Source organism: Mobula hypostoma, chromosome 6 (assembly GCF_963921235.1).
Source record: "Mobula hypostoma chromosome 6, sMobHyp1.1, whole genome shotgun sequence".
Lineage (NCBI taxonomy): Eukaryota > Metazoa > Chordata > Chondrichthyes > Myliobatiformes > Myliobatidae > Mobula > Mobula hypostoma.
In genome coordinates, this window is record NC_086102.1 from 77,382,888 (window position 1) to 77,405,263 (window position 22,376).

General features: G+C 41.4%; 1 protein-coding gene across 1 annotated transcript in view; it reads left to right on the plus strand.

Annotated features, from left to right (window-relative positions):
* The window catches only part of LOC134348721 (adhesion G-protein coupled receptor G2-like), a 189,144-nt gene that overhangs the window by 13,022 nt on the left and 153,746 nt on the right, over positions 1 to 22,376 (plus strand). The window contains exons 2-6 of the mRNA XM_063052526.1: positions 12,943 to 12,975; positions 13,224 to 13,271; positions 17,905 to 17,949; positions 18,837 to 18,881; positions 20,442 to 20,486. Of these exons, the coding sequence (XP_062908596.1) occupies positions 17,925 to 17,949; positions 18,837 to 18,881; positions 20,442 to 20,486 (115 nt within the window). The 5' untranslated portion in view covers positions 12,943 to 12,975; positions 13,224 to 13,271; positions 17,905 to 17,924. The remainder of the gene's footprint in view (positions 1 to 12,942; positions 12,976 to 13,223; positions 13,272 to 17,904; positions 17,950 to 18,836; positions 18,882 to 20,441; positions 20,487 to 22,376) is intronic.

A 22,376-nucleotide genomic window follows, 5' to 3' on the forward strand; every position in this document is an offset into this window, starting at 1 on the left:
GGGGTACTGCTTGTCAGGAGTTTGCACAGTCCCGCTATGACTGTGTGGGTTTCACCCGACTGCTTCAGTTTCTCTCCCACATCTGAAAGATCTGCTGGTGGGTTTATTTAGTAAATGGCTCTTTAGTGTAAGTGGCGATGAAATATATAAAAAAAAAAGTGTTAATGGCACGTGGAAGGGAACAATTTGCAGGAATATCAGAATGGGGGAATGGGAATGATGGGGTTGCCCAGCTGGGAGCCAGCATGAATCTGCTGGGCCAAGAGATCTTGTTTTATGCTGTGATAAGTAAACAGGATATTTTACCATCAGAAATTGATCAATGAGAGATTTAGCAATTCTTCTGCACTCGCTTGTGGGAAGAACCTTGTAGACATTTTAGGAATTCTCTTTTCTGTATTGATCTCCTCTCTTTTCCAATTGATAAATGGAGACTTAAAGACTAGGTCTATTATAATAAACATTCACTTAGCTTTCACCTTTCAATCCTGGCCAAAAATATAGAAGAACTTAATACACTGCTCCTAACGGAACAAGTCCATTTTTATCACTCAAGGTCCAATCCCATTTTCCTTTATTTTGTTCCCTCAAACCTCTCACTTACATCAACTATTCTTGTGAAAGTCTGAGTGTACTTGAACCCAAAGCTACAACAAGGATGCTACACATGAAAGAACCCCATTTTAATGGTAGAGGCACAGACCTCAACTGACTTCATGTTAAGTAATCATCCATTTTTGCCAGGATATAAGACCCTGTACGATATAGGAGCAGAATTAGGCCATTTGACCCATCAAGTCTGCTCTGCCATCTCATCATGGCTGATCCAATTCTCTCTCAGACACAATCTCCTGCCTTCTCCCCATATCCGTTCATGCATTGACTAATCAAGAACCTATCAACTTCTGCCTTAAATATACCCAATGACTTGAACTCTATTGCTGCTTGTGGCAGCAATGAATTCCATAGATTCACCATATCTGGCTAAAGAAATTTCTCCTCATCTCTGTTCTAAAAAGGACACCCCTCTATTCTGAGGCTGTGTCATTTGATCCCCACCACAGGAAGTATCCTCTCCACATCCTGAGTACTGAGGCCTTTCAACATTGGATAGATTTCAATGAGATCCCCCCCCCCCATTCTTCTGAATTCCAGTGAGTACAGACCCAGAGCTATCAAACACTACTCATGTAATAAGCCTTTCAATCATGGAATCATTTTCATGAACCTCTTTTGAACCCTATCCGATGTCAGCACACCCTATCCTTACTATATGCGGGGAATACGTTCCTTACAGTCGACGCATAGTATGGAAAACGCATAATGTGTATAATTATTTAAATGGAGAAAATAGGGATGTGTTCTGGAGCGCTTCCTAAATATGTTTTATCTGTAATTTATTCACATTTTCATACCAATACAACACAAAAGCAGTACCTCAAGGCAACATTCCTATTATATTTCATCAATTTAAGGTAATATTCAATGTAATAAATCATAGAAAGTTAATATACTAGGACATACAGTACTCACCAACAGTGGCAGGTGTGTTGGCTTTGGGAGATGAGTGGTTGTTGTGGTGTCGGGCAGCTTTACATGGATGAGGTGGATGGTTGTGGGTCGTCAGGATCATCAAGGACAGCAAGGGGTGAAGGAAGACTCACAGAACTCTCAGTACTGCCGGCAGCAGGAGATGACACTGGTTTGAAGAAAGTGGTGAGGGTTGTTTGCTTGGCAGCATTTTGCTTTTCAGCATAAACTTGCTTGTAGAGAAGAAGGATTGACTGAAGGGAACAACTGAAATGCTGACTCCGTTCTAACCTTGGGTCCATGTTCATCGCCATTTGTGCCAAGTGTTCGCAGCCTTAAAAAATTCTGCCAGTTGCTTCACTGTGAAATCTTTCACCTGCAACTCGACACTTTTTTCTGCGTTGTTATCACCTTCAGTTTGAGTTAAAAGCAGAAGGTCATCCACACTTATTTCTTCATCATGAGAATCCAGGAGTTCTACCATGTCAGCAGTTTCAAGATCTGAGAATCCTTCCCCACCAATTTTACGGCCCAAGGCCACACAATCCTGGACAGCTGCAGTGAATGCTGGAAACCCCTTGAGGTTGCGCACACACTCCGCCCAAATTGATTTCCATGCTCCTTTGAGAGTGGAAGACCTGAGCTCTTTCCAGGATTTATCAATGTTGTTGATGGCATGTCTGATGTTGAAGGACTTCCACCATTCCCTCACCGTTGGTAAAATCCCGGGATTTTCAAAATCGTCTGTTGCTTGCAGCATCAGAGTGATAGTTTGCGGTAAAAAATACACCTTGAATGTGGATATCACACCTTGGTCGAGTGGTTGAATCAGCGATGTTGTGTTAGGTAGCAGGAAACACACTATTATGTTAGGATGAATGCTGTCCAAATGTTTAGGATGGGCTGGCGCATTGTCAAGCAACAAAAGAACTTTAAAGGCAAGATTCTGTTCCCAGCTGTAGCGTTCAGCCTCTACAGCAAAATGATTAGCAAACCAATCTTCAAAGATTTGACCAGTGACCCATGCTTTCTTGTTGGCTGCCCAGTGGACAGGAAGCATATTCTTTCTCAAACCCTTAAAAGCACGAGGTTTAGTGAATGGTAAACTAAGAGAGGCTTCATCTTACAGTCTCCTTCAGCATTGGAACACATAAGCAGAGTCAACCTGTCCTTTGCTGCCTTGAAACCTGACGCAGTCTTTTCATCCTTACTTATGTAAGTGCGTTTCGGCATATTCTTCCAAAAAAGCCCGGACTCGTCTGCATTAAACACCTGTTTTGGTGTGATGCCTAACTCAGCTATCATAGCCCGCAACTGCAAAGGGTAGCGTTCAGCAGCTTCGTGGTCAGCACTAGCTTGCTCACCACGCACAGCTAAGTTGTGAAACCTGTGATGATTGGTGGCATCCGCTAGTCTCGCGAGACCATGGATTTGCGCCTTGGAAGGTTTCCAGGGCACAGGCCTGGGCAAGGTTGTAAGGAAGACCAGCAGTTGCCCATGCTGCAAGTCTCCCCTCTCCACGACACCGATGTTATCCAAGGGAAGGGCAAGGGCCGCTACAGCTTTGCACCAGTGTCATCGCAGGAGTTGCCAGAACAAGGTTGAAGGCAACGTCGGACTGCCTTAGGGACTCCAGATCCAGATTCGTCCTCAGGATTTACTCCCGAAGTCTTTCCCATGAGTGGGTATGGATGCAAGATAACAGAGGTTTGAAACCAGAGTTTTCCCTCTCTTAGATGGACTGCCTTCCCAGGTTGACGAGCTCTATCTACCTGAAGCACTGGTTTTAAGGCACCAGGACCCGCCTTCGCCCTTCTCCTATTAGTAGAAACAGTTCCGCTGGGCTTAGAGGCTAAGCCACACGAGAAAGCCAGGAATTGGACTTGGTTGCCCGAGGCTGTTTGAGGTACATGCCGTGAGGAGCACTTTTAGGTAGTGGGAGCTTGTCCCCACTACCACTCCTCGGCTTGACAACCTTGGATTAAAAAACTCAGAAAACCAACCCCTACTTGCATTAAAGCTAACAATATCACTTAACACTTCCTCACTAGCCTCTGAACAAAGGCGACCATAAATTTCCAAAGCTTTCACATGAAGATGATCGGAACTGAGTGTTGTTCTTTTCTTTGTTTCATGCTCAATGTACAAACTCACCATTTTCTCCATTTTTGTCATAATCGGGTTACGCACTTTGGTAACAATCTTTGAAGACACTTATGATGAATCAATCACTGCACTTTTTATTTTCTCAGCATTTTTCTTTATGTTTCTGATCGTGGACTCCCCAGGCCGAAGTAGCATCCCAGAGCTGTGTTACCTTCACCTGACGCCGCCCTGTTTATAATTTCCAACTTTTTTTCAACTGTTAAAATGGTTCTCTGCCACTTGGCTGAGGCCTCAGGACTTGACATCGGACGCTTAGGAGGCATAGTTAAATATTTCAAGCACAAAATCAGTGCACCATACGTAATAACAACAAAAGTTTAAGAGCGCAAGATCACACATCCACATGCTGCCAAATCCAATGCGAGACTGGCGGGAGTGAGACTGTGAGGCGGGCGTACGTGACTTGTATTGGCGGGAAAGCGGTGCTTCTCGTCCCAACAGCCTCGCATAACTGTGAGTTTTGGACGCATATAAGGAGAAGTTGGTAGAAATAGGTTCGACGCATATGAATCCGCATTGTCTGAAGACGCATATAACGAGGATAGGGTGCACATCCTTTCTTAGATAAGGGGCCTGAAACTGCTTGCAATGCAGCATGGTGACATAATGTACTTTGAAAATAAATTTACTTTGAACTTTAAAGAGTGACCAGAGAATGTTGTGAACATGTAACATCCCATTATCAGATGGTTAGCCTGGTCCACTGGTGATCTTATTGGACTAGTTGCTTAGAAGTTAAAGAGTCATAAGCATACAAACAGGCGCTTTGGCCCTTTTGGTCCATGCTGACCAAGGTTCCCATCTAAACCAGTCCTGAGAACAAATCTTACAATGTTAATTTGTGGAGCTCAAATATCATTGGGGGCATTGGGATTTACGATTATGTGCTTGACTTTCGTGAGTATTTGCCTTCTCCAGCTAGTCAATAATTTACTGAGCTGTTTGAAAGATCAGTGGCCTTTTGTGCAGGTAAAACTGATTATTGAATCCTCATCTATTTAGTGCTTTATCCTTCATACTTAAGCTGTGGCATCTGATACCTTTAGGTGATCTAGAAAGACTAATAGATTAATAATGAAAACAATTCCTTTTTTAAAAAAGGAGTGAAACTATTCTTCAAACTGCAAGCAGATTAAGGATTAAATTAGGAAAGTCATTTGATATTAAGACATTCTCATCCTGTGCCTGATGCTTATCTCTAATTATTGTTTTGGTGAAGGATTCATAGCTTTATTCCTGTAGGCAACCAAAAGGAAGATTTTATGTAGATCAACTGAAAGCTTAAAATGCCATTCTGTTTGTTGGTGGCTTTTAGCGTGGGTTTACAGGAATCAGAGTGTTCCTGAAATACCTCTGCTCCTTACATTTCAAGGGTGACTCAACTGCAAAAGCACCATGTTGTCTGTTGAAGTGATTTAAGGGTGAGAAAAGCCGCCTCTGCCTTTTCTTTGTCCAGATCACTAACGTCCCATCATGACGCTGGAGGGCGCCATCTTTAAGTGGCTCCATTTCACTGCAGGGGGTGGTGGTGAGGCTGACACAATAGGGACATTTAAGAGACTCTGAACTAGGCACATGGATGTAAGAAAAGTGGAGAGTTAAGTGTTGTGCATGAGGGAAGGGCTGGATTGATCATGGAGTATGTTTAAACAGGTTGGCACAACATCATAGGCTGAACTGTGCTGTACTGTTCTATGTTCTGTTCCTATTTCTGTCAGTATCTTCCTTGTTGCTTCATGTCTGACTTAAGCAACCTGTCATTTACACTATCAAATGTTTCTACTGCAAAGGTTCCCATCTTCACCTTTAATCATTCCTATTCTGGGGTCCACAGACCCCCTCGGTTAATGGTCGGGGGTCCATGGCATGAAGAGGCTGGGGACCCCTGATCAATCGGGACAGTGCAGTGGTGTGGCAGGCTACACTACTGCCTCACAGCTCGGGGAGCCTGGGTTTCATTCTGAACCCGTCTGGAGATTGCACATTCTCGTGGCACCCGGCTTGGTTTCCCTCGGGTGCTTTGGCTTCCCCTTGCATCCCAAAAACAGAATGGTGGGTTAGTTACCCTTTGTGAATTACGCCTTAGTGTTGGTTAATGACAAAAAGAATAAAAGGGAAGTTGACGGACGCGTGTGAGAGAGAGTCAGTTTCAAGGCTACGGGGAAATAAGAGGGTTAAGACGACCGATAGCCTTGATCCGCTGGAAGCCAACACAGTCCAAATAGGCCCAAATGGTCTCCCTCGGTGTCAGTATGAGATTCAATATTACATTTGAGATGGGGTTATAAAACTCAAAGCTATTTCCTTTGAAATTAGCTGCCAGATTTCACTCCATTGTTGAGCGGTATGTACCTTACCAAGATCACCCTTCCTTTCATAACTCTAATTACGATCTCTCCAGTGTCTTTGCGTTCATTGGAAATGCTGCAAGGTGCAATAAGTGCTCGCTGCCACCCAGCTATCTGACTGGATGACTGCCCAGGGCAACCCTTGCAGCAACAGCAATATGCACCTTTTGGATGTAGTTCTTATTTGCAATTATTCCTGCAGGTTGTTTGTCCAACTTGTCTGGTGAACAGTGGCACTGTTTCCTGATCACTTAACTCTGTCAACGTCCTGATCTAGCCAGGATGTGGTTCGACTGTGTTGAATGTCTCATTTACTTTACTGTGCTGCAGTATCACATAATGATGCCTCTCCAATTTTCTGCTGCCCTGCTGGAGTTCTAGCTATAGCCATAGAGGCCCGCCAGCTACAGGTCTTTCTCTAAATCCTTTATTTTTCTCAAATATCATCATGACACTGAAGGAGCTTATTCAGCCCATTGAGTCAATGCCAGCTCTTGGAGTATTCCCAACTGTCCCTCATCACAATGTCTGTCCACAGCCTCCCCTACTGCCAAACTGAGGCTAGACACAGATTAGGGGAAACTCTGGTAATCTCCAACCTGATAACATCAATCTCTTTCTTTTGGCAACCACTCTCTTCTGTTTCGTTTTTTCCCCTTTATCGCACCAGCCCCCATCATCTTTTTTACCTCCCTCACCCCCTCAATCTGTCCATCATCCACATACATATTCCTCCCTCTAGTTCCCTTCCTCACATCTTCCCATTTATTCCATCGTCTACTGTCCTCTCCTATCAGAATCCACCTCCTTCAGCCCTTTGTTACTTCTACCTATCACCTCCCAGCTTTGTAAGGCATTGTTATTCTCATCCCCCCTCCCCCTGTCAACTGTTTACACCCTTCTTCATCTGGATCCACCTATCAGCTGACAATGCTTGTTCCATCCCCTCCTCCTCATATTAGCTATTTCCAATCTGTCTTTCCAGTCTTGTTGAAGAGTCACGAGCCGAAACATCAACTATCTATTTCCCTCCCACTGTTGCTACCTGATTTGCTGAGTTTCCCCAAACTCTTGTGAATGTTGCATCAGATTTCCAGCATCTGCAGTCTTTTGTGTCTCCAATTTGCACAGAACAGTTTCCTTCACCGCAGAATCCAGTTTGTAAGTGTTGCACTGTTTGCTAAGGCTTGATCAAGTGTGGAGACCAAAATTGCACATAACACAATCAAAACTCTGTGCAAGCTCAGCAAGTTTCCCTTAATTTTGTACTCCAGCTTCAAAATTCAAAGTAAATTTATTATCAACCTACATGTCACCATATACAACCCTAAGATGCATTTTCTTGTGATCGCAATAGAATCAATGAAAAACCTCACAAGACTGACAAACAAGCAATGTGCAAAACACAACAAATTGTGCAAATACAAAAAGGAAAAAGTATATAAATGAATAAGCAATAAATATTGACAACATGAGATGAAGAGTCCTTGAAAGTGAATGAGCTTGCTTGCAGTAAAGGCTGACATACCATTTTTCTTCCTGGCTGTTTACATTTTGCTTCTCCATATCCCAGTACACCATTCCCTATGAACTTGCACTTTCACCTTGGCCATTGAGTCATTCAGAAACAGGCCACTTTACTCAATTGAGTGGCTCTAACTATCAGGTACCCCTCTATACTAATGCTGTAATGTTCATGTTTTCCCATGCCTTAAAATCTACGATTTCGACAACGTTTGCAGGGCTTAAGGTTGAGCAATACAAACTTTGACTTTTGTTCACCCTTGGGTATTATTGCCAGTATTTGAACCCTGCAGAAGAGAATCACTGGACAGCCCTAGTGCTCTATGTGGTACACAATGGAAATAGTTTAGTGAAATGAATTCTCTTCCATGAATTCCTCCCCTTCCTTTCCAGTCCTGACGAAGGGTCTCGGCCCGAAATGTCAACTGTTTACTTTTTTCTATAAATGCTTCCTGGCCTGCTGAATTCCTCCAGCATTTTGTGTGTGTTGCTTTGGATTTCCAGCATCTGTAGATTTTCTCAAGTCAGTCTCTTCTGTGAATGGCAGTATTTCCTCGTTATGTAAAGGCAAAAATACCCATTTCCAATGAAAGGGCCTATTATTGCAACAGTAAACCATCAATAGATCTTTAGCAAATAACACCTATCACTCAGATTCACCCCCCCAAGAACTTGATTCCAGCCCAAAATCAGATGAATTCTGGGGTGAATGCCAAAGTTAAGTAGCAGTTTCAATCCGCAGGCACACAAGGACTTTCAGACAGAAGGTCGCATCTACACAGTTAATTATGTCACTAGGTTCTTCCTGGTCAGACCTGAAAAACCTGACCTAGAAAAATAATCTCCAGTGCAACTTGCTCTTTATAATACCGACAGCAGTGCTCTCCCTGTATGCACAAGTGAAGGCATGCAGCATGTTTAGATGTTAGATGTTATTGGGTTTCCATGCACTGCCCCTATGGCACTTTAGATAAGTTGAGGGCTGGTGGGGCTTTCCAGTCTCTGCAGTTGATCTTGTTATCGTTTCTTCATTCATATATCAGTAATCGGTTGATTATTGTCACATGTACCACGATATGGATATAATGGTTTGTTTGCATGGAATCCAAACAAATAATTTCTTACGTAAGTATGTTGGTACGGTACAAGCCTGTCATAGGAGCATTACAAAATTCAAGTCAAGCTTATTGTAATTTATACCATCAAATGAGATGGAATATAAGGTGTTGTTCGTTCATGCCATCAGGTTGGAACAACACCTTATATTCCATCCGGGTTGCCTCCAACCTGATGGCATGAACATCGACTTCTCTAACTTCCGCTAAGGCCCCCCTCCCCCTCGTACCCCATCTGTTACTTATTTTTATACACACATTCTTTCTCTCACTCTTCTTTTTCTCCCTCTGTCCCTCTGAATATACCCCTTGCCCATCCTCTGGGTCTCCCCCCCCCACCCCCGTCTTTCTTCCCGGACCTCCTGTCCCATGATCCTCTCGTATCCCTTTTGCCTATCACCTGTCCAGCTCTCGGCTCTATCCCTCCCCCTCCTGTCTTCTCCTATCATTTTGCATCTCCCCCTCCCCCTCCAGCTTTCAAATCCCTTACTCACTCTTCCTTCAGTTAGTCCTGACGAAGGGTCTTGGCCTGAAACGTCAACTGCACCTCTTCCTATAGATGCTGCCTGGCCTGCTGCGTTCACCAGCAACTTTGATGTGTGTTGCAACGTTTCTTCAAACCAGAGTGTAAAGCACAGTAGTTCATACAACATACATATCACACACAATAACTTATGAAAGTATGGATAAAATCTACAGCTGAATTACACATAACTAAACAAGGTGAAGTGCATAAATTAAATATTGTAAGGTCTGAGTCCTCCGTCGGTCAGAGTCGACAATGGATATTGCATCCGAGTTGCCTAGATACGCAAGCCTGGGCAGTACAATATGGAGAGCAGGCTGTTGCCCACATAGCAAACTCCCCCTCTCCACGCATCTGATGAATCCAAAGGAATGGCAGAGACCGATACTGTTTGGTACCAACGGCATCACAGGAGTTGCCAAACAGCATTGAACTCATTGTAAAAGTGCCTTAGCAACTCCAGCTCTGGATTTTTCCTCAGGGTTTACTCCTGAACCCTTCCCCACGAATGGGTATAGCCGCATATCAGCAGAGGTTTAAGATCAGAGTTTTCCTTCTCCTAGATGAGCTGCCATCCACAGCTGATGAGCTGCATCTGCCCAAAGTGACTGGTTTTAAGGTGCCAGCAACCCGCCTTTGCCCTTTCTCCTACCAGTAGAAACATTTTCGTAGAAACGGTTCTGCCGGACTTAGTAGCTAAGCCACACCTGAAGGCCAGGAAATGGACTTGGTTGTAAGAGGCTACCTGAGGCACATGCCATTGGGAACACTTAATAGGTAGTGGGAGCTTGACCCCATTACCAGCCCTGGCCATAACAACCTTAAGGAACAGAAGGTACAGAACAGATTAAGCAGTGATACTTTGAATGCGATGCAAGTTCGTGACATTAGATCAATCAGTGAACAGAGAGGCAAAGAGGAAAATGTTTTGTATGGATCAAAGCAACTGTGAGGCAGAAAGATTTACTGAATAATATTGTTGGAAAATGCATTAATTTTTGTTATCATTACAATCCAGAGTGAACGTACAGCATGTTTCTAATTCCAAACCACTTTCCATGGAAGGAATGGCAAAGAATCTTAGTTTGATGCATTTCTATAGCAAAGATAATGACTATAAACCTACAAGGAAAACAAAGACTTTAGAAATATTAGAATACAGTACATGGAAAAATATCAAGAATACAATAAGTATATTTGTCAACATTTGATACAATAAATAAAACAGGCAGTCATTCAGCTGAGTTGTCAGTTTCAAATGGCAAACCTGCTCTGTTTTTAAAGGGTGTAATGGATATGTGCCAGCTGGTGGCATAGAGGCATCAGCGCTGGACTTCAGAGCGAAAAGTCCCGAGTTCGATTCCAGCCGGCACCCCTTGCATGCTGGGTTAAGAGCTGGTGATCTCTTAAAAAAACTCACCCGGCAGAAGGCAAGGGCTAACCACTGCTGTAACTTGCCTCGTACAGGAAATCGCCCGCTATTCCGGATCCATGTATTTCATGTCAATAATGTTAAAGGGACCCTCTTCTTGGGGTTCTTGGGATTAGTTCTTGCCTCTCACAGTTCACTGTGGAGATCACTGCAAATAATGGTTCCTGCAATGTGCTATTGGGACCCCCTACTGATCAATCTCTGCATGCATAGGTACTGCTGGCCAAGCCAAATATCTATCTGTTCACATACAAATCTTTCATAAAAAGCATTATCTGTGGTACATATCTATGTGTTTTTGTGTACATCAGAGAGGGAGAGATTTATTGCACAACACTTTTCTGGTATTGTAAAGCAAGGCTGGCATTTGTTGGGATGGAAGGTTAATCTACAGTGGAAGAAAGTGCATGAACAGATGGTGCAAAGAAGCATCTGCACAAGTCCTGGGACTCATTCTGGAAGATATTTGCTAACCTGAAGGTAACCGTTGCCCAAGCTACACTCATTTTCAAACCAGGTTCTTGACCATCAGGGCACAGCACCACATCCTTTTGGCTTATGCTCTGACCAATTTTGCACGTAGAGCAGTTTAACTTCTGCTCTTCTCTTTTTGATATGGCAACACACAAACGCTAATTGAACTTCCTGCCTCAGATATCTTGCATGCTTATAACTACATAATTGTTATCTATGTTGTGCCATGGTGCACACAGTATATCAGAATCAGAACCAAGTTTAATATCAATGGCATATGTTGTGATATTTGCTGTTTGTAGCAGCAGTTCAATGCAATACATAATTAAACACATAAATTACAATAAGAAATATAAAATTAAGTAAAATAAAGAGTACAAAAAGAGAGGGGAAAAATAGTGATGTTGTGTTCGTGGGTTCATTGCCCATTCAGAAATCTGATGGCAGAGGGGAAGAAGCTGTTCCTAAAACTTTGAATGTGTGTCTTCAGGCTCCTGTACCTCCTTGATGGTAGCAATGAGAAGAGGGCATCTCCTGGATGATGGATGCCACCTTTTTGAGGCATTGTCTTGTGAAGATGCCCTTGATGCTGGGGAGGGATGTGCCCATGATGGAGTTGGCTGAATTTGCAACTTCCTGCAGCTTTTTTTCCATCCTGTGCAGTGGTCTCTCCATATCAGATGGTGACGCAACCAATTATAATGCTCTCCGTGGTACATCTGTAGAAATTTGCTGGAGACTTTAGTGACATACCAAATCTCATCTAATTCCTAATGACTTGCAACTGTTGTTGGGCCTTCTTTGTAACTGCATCAATATGTTGGGCCCAGGATAGATCTTCAGAGATGTTGACACCCAGGAACTTGAAACTGCTCACCCTTTCCACTGCTGATCCCGCAGTGAGGACTGAGTTATAGCGTATTATATGCTGAAGAGAATTAGTTAATTTTGGCATTGTGTTCAGCGCGGACATCAAGGGCTGAAAAGCCCGTTTGCTGTGCTATACTGTCCTGTAATCCATGTCTGAACTTACGCTGTAGGAGTCTCAACATGTCTACATATGGCTTCCTGACTCCACCTGGTTAAGTGATTAAGTCCTACAAACCTCTGCTTGCCATTCAATCTCCAATCTTCAAGTATGGAACAATATTCTATTGTCAGCTGATGTCAACTGGACCCACTTGTTGAGATTGTTTTTACCATGGACTGCAGAAGGTGAAGAGGCAGCATTGCTTCCTTTGAGTAGAACATACTGCCATCCCTCTATTTAAAATATAGTGCCCAGCAAAGGCACTTTACAATACTAAACTCCTGCACACATTTCCTGCTTTGGTAAAGTTGTGAACTGTGAGTTAAGAGCAATACTATGGGTACACCTCCCTGGTGTTTAGATGCTGCTAAGGACTGGTCACATGATATCAATATCCTCAAATATATCCCATCAGAAATAGCATTGCCCTTCCAGCAGGAACAGCATCTGTCAGCGTATGTAAGTATGTTCCATTCTTGTTGGTTTCAAGCATTAAATAAATCATCATTTCCCTGGACTTGCTTCCCATCTGCTTTGAAATCATTAAGTTACTTGCACTTTTCATAAGGTTTCAAGAACTAAATGGCAATCAAGAACATTACATGGTGCACGTGGTTAAAGGTTAGTGTAGAATTGCCTGGATTCCCGATTCAGTAATGAATAAAACAATTAGGTATGAAAGGGATTTCTATGTGATCCCAAAGAAGGGACAATTTGTTTGAGTGATTGAAAATTCTCACTACCTGTAACCCTATTATACAACAACACTGCATAACCATCTTCCTGTCTGTTTTCAGATCATAACTCCGCTGATTCTTTCAGCACAACAGGTATCAACAGTTTCCTTATTACTTTGATATCCTGGTATTATATATGAGACAGCAATCTAGTGGTTATAGTTGAAGATTCTTGTTGGAACCTAATTTTTGCTTTGAAAAAAATTGATGAACTGAAGTTGGTGTGTTATTATGACCAATGACTGTCATTCATTGTGATAGGATTTGTTGGCTGCTTATACTAACATTACCAACAGTGGTCCTCTCCTATTTCTGATCTAATTCCAGCTACTTTCTTTCAGTTCTTTCCAACAACATCACTGATGCACCCACAACATCAGCCATAACAGGTACTGGAAACATCTCCCTTTTTTATCGTGGTTGCAGAGAAATTTGTCAGCTGATGTATCTTAATCATAAATTATACAAATAAAACTCAAAAGAGATTAACTTCCATTCTAAGATGAATCATTTAAATGACATAATTGTGGTTAAGTATAGTTGGAATTATAGTATAATCAATTAGTTGTTCCATTTCCGTTTCGGGGAGTTTGTTTTACCCTAAAGTGACGGGCGTACTGCATTTTATATGTCTTCCTGTATATCTGAACTAATCTACTACGTATTTTTAGCGGATATTTATCCCATTTTGTCATAATTCTAAACCAACAGCGGTGCAATCAAACGCAGAACTTGGGCACAAAAAGAGTAGGTCCCTGGAAAGCAGAAGCACATACACTGGAATAGAATTCATCACATCCCTCAGGTTGGCTGACTTGGGGCTCTTGGCTGTCCCGCGATCTAAATTTAAGTTCAGGGGTGACCGCGTCTTTGCTGTTGTAGCCCCTAGACTGTGGAACAGCATTCCCCTCCCTACTAGATCTGCCCCCTCCATTGACTCTTTTAAGTCCAGGCTCAAAACTTACCTTTATTCGGCTGATTTTTTGGCTTATTTTGTGCTTATTTTGGCTTTTTTGTTTATTTTGTGCCTATAAGCTATGTGCCTTGTTGTTTATATCTGTGTTTCTTGTATTTGTGATTTTAACTACCTGTTATGGATTGTGCACACTTTGGTCAACATGGGTTGTTTTTAAATGTGCTTTGTAAATAAATTTGACTTGACTTGACAGTCTTTGGTCATTATGTCTATCAGATTTTTAAGATTATGATAAGAGTGAATCAAATCTTCCTCTCAAGCAGGAAGGGAGTGACAGTCAGGAATCTCCCAGAGTCATTCTCATTTTTCTCTAGGCAAGGGAGATTTGATGAAGGTTCAGAGCATATTCTCAGCCTCACATATGGATAGATCAACTGGGAATTAATCAAAAACAGAGAAGGAAATGGTAGAGGGATCTGCATGGAAACAGGATTTGGAGATCCAATCATAATGCCAGCTGAAAGATTTGTTTGCAATAATTCTCCATTTAGGATATGGGTGCCAATTTAACTCTAGTTTGTCATTTTCCCAGTGGTCATAATGGAAATTGAACCATGAGGACTAGACAGACCATGATATTAGTAAAGGTCTGATAGTAATGTATCAATCCAGCTGGCAGGCTGGATTCAGCCTTGAAGCTGTAATGTGTTTGACACACAGAAAAGATCGAGTGTTCGGCCAAGGGCAGGACCCCAGAATCACTTTTCAATGGCTTGTGAAATACATGCTGATTAATTATTTCTGAAATTGTTTCAATTTGGCCCACAGTTGATGCTTCCTGACATATTCACAGAGCTGCCATTATCGGAAGGGAATGGTGGCACATCTCATCACATGTGCTACACAGCAGCCATGGGCTTGCACTTCTCAGTCCTCTTCCAGGTTCCTAATGCCTTGTGTTCAAGAATGGAGATACCTACAGTAGGTCAGAGTTTGCTGCACGCCTTACCATAAGTGAGGCTGCAGACTGATTTATTCCAACAGAACTGGGACACATCATCCTCTCTTGGCTTTTCGAGTGAGGACATAGAGGACGGACTTCCCCACAACACAAAGTATCGTTGAGTGTTTGTGGATTCCATTGTTAACAGCCTGGACCAAGCAAATTAATAAGAACTCACTCAAGATTAAGGTTTTAGAGGTCTAATTCGACGGCTTGCTGCTTGATATATTGGAAGGACTCAAGATACATTTACTCAGTAGCAATCCCTGAGTTATCAGTAGATAAGCCTCCATGATATTGGTTAGAGTGGAGCCAATTCCAGTAATGTGCTGAAGTGGCAGGTAGCTTGAAGTTAAATGGTGATGTGTCGTCAGCCACGCTGTCAATTCCTGCCACCTGGATCCCCTGATGATCCCATGACTTCGGTTTCTGAAGCTGACGTGCGAGCTGCCTTCAGGTGGGTGAACCCACAAAAAGCATCCGGCCTGGATGGGGCACCTGGCCGAGTACGAAAGACCTGTGCTGATTAACTGGCTGGTGTGTTCACTGAGATCTTTAACCTCTGGTTTCAGCAGTGAGTGGTAGCCACCTGCTTCAAGCAGACTTCAATTATACTGATGCCCAAGCAGAGCGTGGTGACCTGCCTCACTGACTACCAGTCAGCAGCACTTACATCCACAGTGATGACCTGTTTTGAGAGTTGGTGACAAAACACCTCAACTCCTGCCTGATTTAGATCCACTCCAATTTCCCTACAGGAACAAAAGGTCCACAGCAGATGCCATCTTATTGGTCCTTCGCTCAACCCTGGAACATTTGGACAGCAAAGATGCAGACATCAGGATGATCTTTATGACTACAGCTCAGCATTCAATACCATCATCCCCGCAGAACTAATCAATGGGCCTCAATACTTCTTTCTGAAATTGGGTTCTGGATTTCCTCACTTGAAGACTCTACTCAGTTCAGACTGCCAACAACATCTCCTCCACAATCACCATCAGCACAGGAGCACCTCATGGCTGTGTGCTTAGCCCCCTGCTCTACATGCTTTACACTTACGACGGTGCAGCTAAGCACAGCTGCAATGCTAAATTCAAGTTTGCTAACAATACCACCGCTGTTGTTGAATCCAAGGTGGTGAAGAATCAGCATACAGGAGGGAGATTAAAAATGTGGCTGAGTGGTGTCATAACAACAACCCCTCACTCATTGTCAGCAAGACCAAGGAACTGATTACAGACATCAGAAGAAGGAAACCAGAGGTCCATGAACTGGTCCTCTTCAGAGGATCATATGTGGAGAGGGTTAGCAACTTTAGATTCCTAGGTGTTAGTATTTCAGAGGACCTGTCTTGGGCCCAGCACATAAGTGTAATTACAGAGAAAGCACGACAGCACCTCTATTTCGTTACTTCTACAGGAGTTTGCAAAGATTCAGCTTGACATCTAAAACTGTAACAAACTTCTGTAGATGTGTAGTGAAGAGTATATCGACTGGCTGCATCACAGCCTGGCTTGGAAACGCCTATTCCCATGAATGGCAAATGCTACAAAAAGTAGTGGATACAGCCCAGTCCATCACAGGTAAAGCCCTCCCAACTTTTGAGCCAATCTACATTAAGCACTGTCGTGGGAGATGAGCATCCATCATTAGGGATCCCACCATTCAGGAAGAAGGTACAAGAGCCCCAGGACTCGCACCACCAGCTTCAGGAAATGTTATTACCCCTCAACTATTAGGCTCCTGACCATAAGGGATAACTTCACTCAACTTCACTTGCCCCATCATTTAAATGTTCCCTCAACCAATGAACTCACTTTCAAGGACTCATCATCTCATGTTCTCAATATTTATTGCTTATTTATTTATATTATTGTTTCTTCTTTTTGTATGTGCACAGTTTGTTGTCTTTGGCACTCTGAACGCCCTAGTTTGGCAATCTTTCATTGATTCTGTTATGGTTATTATTCTATAGATTTGTTGAGTATGCGCACAAGAAAATGAATCACATGTTTGTATATGGTAACATGTATGTACTTTAATAATAAAATTTACTTTGAACTTTGAGATGTGGATGGTTGGAAATAGCCAGACACCAGAGCTTCCTGGATGTAGTCCTCCATGTTGTTTGTCTGATAGATAGAAGAGCTGTCCCTGAGGAGGACAAGTATTCAGTAACAGATCAATGGTGATGTTGTAGTCCTGGTGAGGCAGTAGAGTGGTAGCCTTTTTCTTGCTGAAGACCTCCATCAGCTCTGAATATTCTGCAAGAACTCCAGACAAATCAGATATATTGGGGTTAGAGGCAGAAAGTTCAACAGATATTTCAGGTGGCATGTCAGAAGTAGTCTGAAAAGTAGTTGCAGTAGTTGTCTCAGAGGTAGTCTTAGAAGTTGTCATGGTGGTAGTCCTGAAGGTACTCCTGGAAGATGGCCCAGGAGGTATTTCCAGAGGTAATCTCTTAGGCATCTTTTGGTGGAATTTCTCGCACTGGTTTGACCAGTCTAGAACAATATCAGTAGTCCAATTGACTTTCAGGTTGTGAGATGAAATCCAGGGGTGACCCAGAATGAATAGTACTTCTGGGGAGAGAATAAGATGGAGCCAAATTGATTCCACATGCTAGCTAATCTTGAGCTTCAGCAGAAATATTTGATGGTTGATCTGCCCCGGCAGCAAATGTCTCACCTCCAGAGCCATGGCAATGAGCTTCTAGTTGAGATGCAAGAAGTGTATTTTCAATCTTCTTGCCAGCGTGAGATCCAAAAAAAGCTGGCAGCCTCTGTAGCCAATGGTAGATCCTGCCCTCCAGAGTCAGAGTGTTTCTAGAGTACTGAGGATCTCCTGAACCATTCCATATTTTCTAAGTGGAAAACATTTAATTAGTCTTGTGAAGGGGAATAGTGAGTATACTACGCGAGTTTCTGAGTCTGATTCTTTTTGGAGAAATTTCATTTCAAAATTAGTCTGTTGATAAAAAAAAACTCTTGAATTTTGTTGTGAATGTATATGGACTGTATATTTCCTACTTACCAGCTATGAAGGAGGTGCTGCTACAATAATTAACTTTTCAGTTTCTGGTCTTTTACTGTCTTTGCAGAAACGAGCACTCTTAATGAGATGTCATCAACAAGAGATACAACAGGTATTGAAAATGACTCTCTGATAATATTATTTATGTGAGAAAAATCTTGCATGAATTGGGTAATTAAAGAATAGTGGGATTTGCTGTATTGTATTACAGAAGTATTAAGGATGGTATCAGTATTTTCAATCCAATGTCCTTGCAATATTTACCAAATGAGTTCTCGCACACTGCTGTTAACTAAAACCCGTAAATACGTTCTCTTCAAAATATATCTAATATCCTCATGATAGCTGATGTGCAATGGCTTCCATTGTCTTCTCAGGCAGTGCATTCTGCACATTCTAATCAAGCTGTGTAAAAAAATAGTTTTCCCTTCTTGCCATTCTAGAAACTATGAATTATGTTAGCAGCACAAATGCTGAGCACAGATCCTTCAGACAGTGGAAATTACTTAAAAGAAAACTAATGTGATGGTAGATGGGAGGGAAATAAAACTGTACCAATACAAAAAAAAATTGAAAATAAATAAATAAACAATAAATATCGAGCATATCAGATAAGAAGTCATTGAAAGTGAATCTGTAAATCATGGGAATAATGATGGAGGAAGGGAAGTTTAGGAAGTTTGAGACTCCCTCTTGATGCTCTCCAGGGGACAGAACATCCTTCCTCAGATACAGGGCAAAATGTGGTCTGATCAACACAATAAAAACCCTTCCATATGTTCTGAGTGGCAAAAATTTAATAGGGTTGTGATGGGGAAATAGTGAGTTAACTATGCAAGTATTGGTGTCTGGTTCTGTTTGAACAACTTTCAAAACAAAACTATTCCACTGATATAAAAAGCCTTGAGTTTGGTATATAGTTCCTCACACAGCACGTGAGAGGGAGCTGCTGCTACAATAACTCACATTTTTGTTTCTGATCTTTTACTGTCTTTGCAGAGAGCAGCAATTTTAATAAGGCATCATCGCCAACACATACAACAGGTATTGAAAATAACTCTTTGAAAATATTACATATGTAAGTAAAATCTTGCATGAATTGTGTAATTAAAGATTACTGGGATTTGCTGAATTGTTTTATAGAAATATAAGTACAGTATGAGTACTTTCAGTATGCATTGTTGCAGACATTTATTGAATGAGTTTTGGTATTCTGCTCTCATCCAAAGCCTGTAAATACATCCTATTCAAAATATATCCAATCTCCTCCTTAAAGCTGATGTTGCAAAGTCTTCCATCATCTTCTCCAGCAGTGCATTCTGCACATTGTGAAATAGCTGTGTAAAACATAATTTTCCCTTATTTCCTTTCTAGTGACGAATATTTATGTTTGCTGCACAAATGCTAATTACTGACCTTCCAGACAATGGAAGTTGTTTAATGGAGAAGCAATATCATGCTAGATGTGAGGTCAACCTACTGTCTTGCAGATAATGGTGTATCCATTCAAATAGGATGAAAACAATGAGCTTGTGTCATATATATTTAGTTCTGTCTTGTTCTTTACAATTGTTCTCCTTTTTCTATCAACAGTCCTAGAAATGGGCATCACAGGAGTGATGGCATAACTACTGTGTGCACTTAATAATGGAGAACTGTTTTATGTAAGAATCTGGATCATTTAGAGGAGTGTCTAGGCAATTTTGCAAATGGTGTAATTTTAACCAGTGATGAATGCTGATGTGGAACTCAAGGTGAATCAATTTTATTGTGTAGTTAGCACCCAAAATAAAAACAACATTATTCAAACAAATTACTTTTAGCCCATGTCCAGCTAGTAATGTTATCAATTCTGAGTCAGACTTTTGGAAATTCAAGCTCTCAACATCACCAATTTGAGAAGAAAAACAGAATGGACTTTATTCGGTGTGGAATTTGGGAAACACCTTATTTTCTGAAGCGCTGTTTTTTGAAAGAGAAAATTAACAAAAATGTGTTTCAGGACTTCTGGATGATTCTATTTCGAAGCGATCGTGTTTAATATCTTTCAGCATTCCAATCAAAATTTAGCCAACATTTCTAAAACTGAGTAACTTGACATTGTAATAGTAGAAGGCTGCAGGTACTCGCTGTGAAATTAGACCACTACACTAGTAGACAGGAGCAGAATTAGGCTATTTGATTTCCTGTGTCTGCTTCACAATCATTCCTAGTTCTTTTTACCCTATTCTCTGACCTTCTCCCCGTAAACCTTATCCCCTTACTAATCAATAACCTATCAATGGCTGCCTAACCAAGCTTCCACAGAACTATATGTCAATGATTTCCATAGATTCAACACCTTCATTGACTATCTGTAAAGAATACATCCCTGTCTGTAAAGCACTGGTTGGCAGCTCCATTATCACCCAACCATATCACTGGGCTCTACATTGACACTGTGTAACTATGGCAAGATGCACTGCTGCTAATTGCTAAAGCCAGTTCCAAAGCATCTTCTGCATTGTCAACCACCAGAAGCAAGAAGGATCCTTACTTACCACCTACAAGGGAGGGGCTACAATAACTAACATTTCAGTTTCTGACTTTTTACTGTCTTTGCAGAAAGGAGCACTCTTAATGAGATGTCATCAACAAGACATTCAACAGGTATTGAAAATGTCTCTTTGAAAATATTATGCATGTACGTCAGAAAAAAACTTGCATGAATTGGGTAATTAAAGATCACTGGGGATTGCTGAATTGAGTTATTATAGAAATATTGAGGATGGTGTGAGTATTTTCAATCCACTGTTCTTGGAACATTAATCTACTTGGCTGATGTATCCTGCTCTCACAGAAAACATCAGTAAATACCACCTCTTCAAAATATTTTAAATTTCTTCTTGAATGTTATTATTGCAACACATTCCACCTTCTTCTCTGACAATGCATTCTGCATATACTGAAATAGCTCTGTAAAAATCATTTTCCCTCATTTCCTTTATAGTAACTGTGAATTTTGTTAGCTGCACAAACGCTAACTATCCTACTGACAGTGGAAACTATTTAAAAGAGAAGCAAAGTAGATGGGAGGTCAAATCAGTGCCTTTAGTATCTCAACCAAAAATTAGGCCCCAGCCAATAAGTCTAACACTGAATATCTTGTTACAGTATTGTAATACAATTGTTTATGAAAAGTTGCATCGTATAAAATGACTGATGCAATTCTTACTTTCCAACGTTGACTATCTGTAAAGAATACATCCCTGTCTGTAAAGCACTGGTTGGCAGCTCCATTATCACCCAACCATATCACTGGGCTCTACATTGACACTGTGTAACTATGGCAAGATGCATTGCTGCTAATTGCTAAAGCCAGTTCCAAAGCATCTTCTGCATTGTCAACCACCAGAAGCTAGAAGGATCGTAGGTGCAGGAGAGCACCACCTCCTCAAAGCCACAGATTATCCTGCGTTGGAATAATATCTCAGTTTCCTCATCATTACTGGGTCAAAGTACTGGAATTAGATCTTGTGAACTTGACGTTCAGGAAGATGACTCACTGCATTATCAAGGGCACCAGTGATGGTCTGTAAATGCTAGATCCTCACCTACACTGATACATGAATAATAAAAATATGTACCTTTTCTTTCTTAAACTTGAAACCAAGATAGAATTCATTTGATTTTAATTTATAAAATTTGTGTTAGTGCTTGGATTTTGTAGCTGTCTACTTTAACATATTGATTGCTCATGAAGTTTAGCCTTAGCTAAGACCCATTTGAAAACTGCTCTGACTTTTATTTGAGTGTTCATTAATTGATTAATTAATTTATGATTTAATGAGTTGAGAGTGACAGAGCAGTTCAGTGAGAACTTTTTTCAGGTGGAACATTCGGCCACTTGGCCTCAGGTAGATAGCAGTGATACTATGGCCATAACTCAACAATGAATAGGGCAGTTCTCCTTGGTGAGCTGTCCAGTATTAAAACCTCACTCAAAGGAACGTGTTGGATATTACCAGTTCATAATCAATCTGGCTGTTTTGTGTCTTGTGTGTGGATTTTCTGCACTACAATAATAACTAGACTTCATATGGCATGTCACTTGACTGAAAACTCGTTGTGATATCCCAAAAGCGATTTGACAGCTATTACATAAATGCAGGTCCTTTTCCTCTTTTTCAAGTGGAACTGGTGCGTTAGTCAGAAAAGTGAATGTCTGTAATCTCGTCTGTGTATTTCACTACTTGCAACGAAGACGATTTATTGAGTACCCCTGGCGAGAGATTATTGAGAACATTGACACAATATTAATAGTTATATTTATTACTACCTCCGTTGTTCCATATATCTCCTTGGGTTGTTAGTCTTTAAATGACCTTGCTTTAGTTAGATTAAATAGAGTCAAAGGTAAATAAATTGGCTCTTGACCACAGGGGATAACTTTACTCTAACTTCACTTTCCCCATCATTTGAAAGTTTCCTCAACCAATGAACTCACTTTCAAGGACTCTTCACTTCATGTTCTCAATATTTATTGCTTTTTTTTGTATT